At 58.0% G+C, this 5,744-nt stretch overlaps 1 protein-coding gene across 1 annotated transcript in view; it reads left to right on the top strand.

Annotated features, from left to right (window-relative positions):
* The first annotated feature begins 672 nt into the window (after positions 1 to 672).
* CLUH (clustered mitochondria homolog) overlaps positions 673 to 5,744 on the top strand; it is a 34,056-nt gene continuing 28,984 nt past the window's right edge. Inside the window, exon 1 of the mRNA XM_009634037.2 lies at positions 673 to 3,177. Coding sequence (XP_009632332.1) covers positions 2,286 to 3,177 — 892 coding nt within the window. The 5' untranslated portion in view covers positions 673 to 2,285. The remainder of the gene's footprint in view (positions 3,178 to 5,744) is intronic.

The raw sequence follows: 5,744 nt of genomic DNA, 5'->3' as shown, positions 1-5,744 counted from the left end.
AAACTTCTAAGAAGGCTGGAATGTGGCTTGAGTTGTTTAGATCTATCCAGCAAATTTTCCTGCAGATGCGCAAGAGCTGGGAATGAATAATTTCCCCGCTTGCTGTCCATGGTTTGTTAGTGCCGCAGGAGAGCCGTCCAGGCCAGCGAGCCCGGGGCCCTTGTTGAGCCTGGGGCCCTTGTCAAGACAGCCGCACACCGGAGCCCTGCCACGCTCTCCGTGCGAGTCAGTCCCTGGCAATGTAATGCTGCTGAGAAATAAATGCAGTGCTTATACCTGTACCCACAGATGGGTTATAACCAATTTGAGTTTAATGACGGTGGTAGAGCAGCTCTAACGTTTCACTGTGGGCCCTTATTAAAAGAAGTGCTTGTTGCACCTAAAGTGCTGAAAGTTTCTGGGAAGCTGTGGTTTCCGCCGGAGAGGTGGAGGGAGGCATGTCCATGCCATCTCCCACCTCCCCTGGCAGGATGTCCTGCAGAAACGTTTCCAGTAGGGCCATCTCTGGAGCTAATGCCTATTCATTTAGTCAATTTGTTTCCATTCATTAAACTATTCATTTTGTTTAATTTATTATTCAGCTAAAATTTAATTTGTGCCTTGTCTCAGGGCTCCCAGGCCCAGAAGCTCCTGCACTGAAGGAGCAGCCATGGGGGGGGTCCTTGCTTATTGGGGCAGGAGCTCAAATGATTTGGAGTGGGAGAGATTTCAGGTTCCTCTTCCCTTTAAAAGGACAGCAGACGCTGGCCAGGGGCTTCTGTGGAGAGCTTTTGCTTTGTTTTTCAGCCGGTTCCTGCCTTTCTCCTGGCAGGTGGCTTGCTGGCACGGAGGCTCTGGGGGGCTGCTCCCGGCCTTCCCAGGACCTTCCTTGGAGAAGGGATCGCCCTTCCTCTGTGTGTGTTGTGTTGGCCTTGAGCAAGTGATCACGGGAGCTGTGGGGGCTTGGCTTTGCTCTAGTTTTGAGATTTCTGTGCTAGGGATGTGGCATTTATTTTTCTTCTGCTCAGTGCAGAGTTGTGCCCCTTCCTGTCCACGAAGCCGTGTCGAGCACTCAGCTGTGCTGAGGAAGCCTGTGCCAAAACTTGGGCTGCCCAGGAGTGTGGGGGGGGTTGTTGGGTTTGCTAACCAGACACAAAGGCTTTTCCCAGGCAGGTTCAGGCTGCAGCTCTTGCACGTCGCATTGCGTGTTTGAAAGATCCGGATCTTCGCATGTGTCCCAGGAAACGGGGACCACTGAAGGCACCCAAGGAGCTGAATGCTGAGCAGCGCCCGTGTCGGTACGGGATGTGTGCCTGGGCGCGCGGAGCCGTGGTGCCCAGCTGATGCTGCCGGGGAAGGCGGGGAGCAGGCGGGTCCCGCGCGGGCTTGCTGGCCTGCTCGGCTCCAGCCTCCCCGGGGCACCTGGCGCTTGCAGAAATCTCCAGCCCCGTAATCCCTGCTTCGCTTGCTGGGATTTCTTAAATTAGCACGGAGAGAGGAGTGGTATTAGGGGGTTGTGTGTGGTTTTGTGGTTTGTTTGCGTTTGATACGGCAGAGCAGGGTGAGAGGACAGAAAATTCGTCTGGAATCTACTTACTGGTTCTCTGCCTGGCTGTTTTGTGCTCGCCTGCTTTGTATGGATGGCTGTGCCTGGGCCCAGGCGTGCCATAGTAACTGCCCTCGCCTTGTAATTCAATGCAGCTCACTTGCTTACAGGTTTGGCAGCGCAGAAGCGCTCTAGCACTCGTCCCATGCTGCACTGGTGCAGCACTCGAGATGGGGCTATTTATAACTGCCTCCGGGCCGGGGCGATCGGACCGGCATCCCTCGGTGAGCGCGCCTGAAGAACCTGTTAGATACACGTCTGGCTTTGTTCTGCTGCGGCGGGGAGAGGGGAGCTTCAGCTCCGGGGAGCCGCTTCCGGGCTTCGCGGATATCGTGGCAGCGTGAGCGTGGCAGTCGCGGAGAGGGGCGAAGGCGCGCGGTGGATGAAGGTCGCTGGCGACACCTTGGGAGAACTGCTGCGAGCCCAGGGTCCCGTTTTGGCAAGCACGTGGGACGTGAGCTCATGGTGCGCAGGACCCTGTGTGGAATCAGCTCCTGGCCCTCTGCGTCCCGCTGCCCTGGGGCCAAGTAGGAATTTTCTTTGGAGAAGGTGGCTGACTGTGTGAGAAAGCGAGCAGGTCCCGGCTGCGGAGGGCCAGGGCTGCCGTGTGGGAGTTTGCCTTGTGGGGACTGCAGTATATGTGTGCAAACAAAACTAACTTTTCTAATCCAGTGCTGTATGAGCCAGGCTGCTTGTGATCATGGGGAACAGCCTTTTTGCAAACTGCTGCAGGCATGTCACCGATCTAATCTTCCAGACGCGCAGCTTTAACTCGCCCGATGAGAGGTCACCCCTCTTACCAAAGCCTCCCACGAGCTGCGCCGTCTGCCCGGAGATGCCAGAAGCTCCCCAGTGTGCTGGGCCGTATCCAGACATCATCCCCAGCGAGGCGGTGACTGGGAGCCTGCAGAAGTGCACCGAATACATCAAAGACCTATCCAAGGCCAAGGGCAAAGAAGGAACGGTGACGGTCTGTGATAAGAGTTGTTTGAGACTCGGCATTGGCGCTGCTGGCCTGCTCCGGCAGGCAGAGGCATCCCATGCAGTGGCTGTCCTTCCAGCTGACCTTGGGGAAGGGCCGGCGGGGCTCTTCGATCATGCTCAGTTGCTCGAGGCTTGCCAGAGCTGCGTGAAACTTGAGGACAGCGGCTTAGCCCACAGATCCTGCCGCCGGCAAGAGCACGTGGTGGCAGCTGATGGGGGGGATGCGGCCCCTGGAGCACGTCCCACCGGCCGGGGCCATAGTGAGGGACGAGCAGCCTTGTGCTCAGACACAGCCTTAGTGGGTCCAGACAGCGCGCCGAAAGGCAGAGGTGCTGCTCCCTCCCTGGGGGGCCCTGGGACGCCATCCTCTGCTCTGCCAGCAAGCGTGGAGAAAAGCCCGCCAGCCCAAAGGACAGTCGTGCCGCCTGCCTCCCCTGTGGAGGTGTCACCTAATGCTCGGGATGCAAGTCCTGGGTTTGCAGTGACGGGCCCCGCTGTCTGCCCCGGCAGCCGGTCCGGCTGTGATCCTGCCTCTCAGGCGCAGGCACTGCCCTCAAAGCAGCACCAGCAGAAGAAGAGGAGGAAGAAAAAGAAACTCCTGCTCCTAGGTGCTCAGTGGTGTGGCGCTCTGTCGTGCTTCGTGTAGCCAAAACACTGTATGCCCGTAAGGGGGTGGGTGGCTGCGTGTGCCGTGGGATGGGGCAGGACGAAGGAGAGGGGAGGCAAGGTGAGGTTTTAACTTCAGGGCAGAAGGAAAGGGAGGACTGTGGTGAGGTATCCCCCGTGGGCTGTGTGCCACAGCGGGGCCTGTCTGCGCCTTGTCTGTGTTAGCAAAACAAACGTAAGGGGGTTTTGCTTATTTTTCTTCTTAATCCATAGGGCAAATCCTTCTCTTGTTTGTGACTGCAAACATGGTCCTTGTAAAGGATGGGAGCGGGTCTGGCCGCCCCGGCCTGCAGCAGCGAGGGACCGGAGCAGCATTTCCTCGGAGCCTTTGGCTCCCTTCAGCCACGTGCGGCTGGGAGGAGACGCCCGAGCAGCTCCGCAGCTGCCCTGAGCACGGGGATGGGATGTTCCTTCTCCTTCGCCCCGTGCATCTTTCCAGCACTGCGGGGACAGCGGGGCCCCAGCCGGTTCCTGCAGCATGGGAGGGGAGCAGCCGCTCGCGGGGCAGCCGCTCGGCCGCATCCTGCTTTCCTCCGTGAACTGGCACGGCACGGCTCCGATGTGGCACCACGTGGTAACTGAGCTGGAGTGGCTTTTGTCCTCGCCAGGACTTTGAGGATATGAGAAACTCGGGTTATTGGATTTTTTAAAGTCTCAATGTCAAATTTTGCCTTTCTGTCACCATATTTTGGTTTTGTTCAGTCCCTGTGCAGTGGCTGAATTTTGGTTTCAAATGCTGTCTTTTGGTGCACCTGGTGGCATGGGGGGATGTGTAGGGTGACGGACCCGAGCTGGTTGCTTGACTTCTGGTTTAGCAGCTTGGTTGCTTTCCCTGTGCCCGCCGGCGGGTGTGGAGGCTGCAGGCGCAGCTGGCAGGGGGACTGCGCAGAAACTCGGAACGCTGCTCTGAATCCGAAATACCTTTGAGGGGGCAAAGGCAGAATTTGGACACTCAGAATGACACTGGGGCCGATAATAAGAAATGCACTCCTAACCTCAGGGATGGAAAAGGTAGGGGTTTGATTTTCAGTTTCTGTCTCTCTCATAATCTCTGCTGTTACTGTTGGGAAGGAAGCAGCTCTGCTGCAGAGCAGTCCGTGGCTTTGGCACTGTTGCTTCCCCCCCTCTCCAGACCGGGCTAACTTGCAGCAAGACAGTGTTGCCATCTGTTTGACCCAATGACTTAAAAAAAAAAAAAGTAAAAAGGATTAGTGACTGACTTTGGTTTAGAAGATTTGTTTGAACACTAGTTATTAACTAAAACTTCCCATGGTCGGTGCTGTCTATCACTGTGTGCAGTCAGTGACATTGGGCTCGGGTGTGCACCCTCTGTCGTGCTGGGATCCTGACCTCATGAGGTGCCCACCCCCCCTGCAGGCTCGCTGTGCATGGGAAGGGTGATTAAAACGGGGCCTGTCACCTTGGCGTGTGTACTCGTCATCCAGGTGCGAAGATGCAAGTTAATCCTCTTGCTGAAGCTCTCTACCAGGGCCGAGCTGCAGCCAGGCAGTCGATTCCTCCCGCCGAGGCGGTGCCCGTGCCGCCTCCTCCCCTCCTCAGTGTTTTGCTTTGCCTGTTCTCCTGACGCTTCGGTCTTGCGTGCGCTCGGGGTTGGTTCACGCTGTGCTCGGAGTAGCAATGAGAACATGGTGTTACAGCTTGGCTGCCAGCCAGCGCGAGCCGGGGCTTAGCGGCCTCAGACGCGCCTGCGGGCACAAGCCAAGGCCCGAAGGGAGGAAGGTCCTTGCTGGGATGCTGGAGCATCCCTTGGCGGGACAGGGGAGCCTGGAGGTCACGGCCTTTGCTCGAGACCGCAAAACCGCATCGCGAGGCTGACGCGTACCGGGAGGGATCTCCTTGCTCCGTCTCGGGCAGCGTGAGCGGGGCGGTAAGCGGGAGGAGCGGCCGGGTAGCACCCCCAGAGCGGCTGGGACTGCTTCCCCGTGACTCGGCCGCCTTCCACGAAACCGTCTGGGGTGCATCGCACAGCGCTTGCTCCTGCGGGCGAGAGCTGGCAACTAAATGTGGCTACTGGCCTGGCTGGGGCTTGAGCTGAGAGTGAGTCACAGGAGAGAGGTCTCTGCAGGCGCCTCTCGGGGGCCCTTGTTCTTACTGCCCCCTTGAACACGCCGAAATCAAGCGCCCCACGCTTCTTCCCCACTCTCCCCGCTGGCACGGCCGAGGCTGTGGCACGCGGTGAGTCAGCACCCAGCAGGCAACGCGTCCCCCGGGCGAGCGAGCCTGCGCCGCCGTCACCTGGGCTTGAAGCAAAACATGCTGTTTCGTCAAAACGTACCCATTCTGCAAAAACTCCATTGGAAAGGCTTTGCTGGCCTGAGATCGGAGGATTAGCCTGCTGGACAGCCATTCTTTCTTGGTCCAGGCTTAACTTTTGTTTCTAAACTTAAGACGGTGCTGGCTGGAGCTGGATCTGCTGGCATAAGGAGACGTGAAGGCGTTGCCTGTACTTGTCTCTTCTGTTGCAAAGTGCAGAGCTGTCCAGCCCTGC

The sequence above is a fragment of the Egretta garzetta genome, unplaced genomic scaffold (genome assembly GCF_000687185.1).
Source record: "Egretta garzetta isolate BGI_Z169 unplaced genomic scaffold, ASM68718v1 scaffold120, whole genome shotgun sequence".
NCBI lineage: Eukaryota > Metazoa > Chordata > Aves > Pelecaniformes > Ardeidae > Egretta > Egretta garzetta.
The sequence above is the reverse complement of the archived record's forward strand: the minus strand, read 5'-3'. Positions and strand labels throughout refer to the sequence as shown.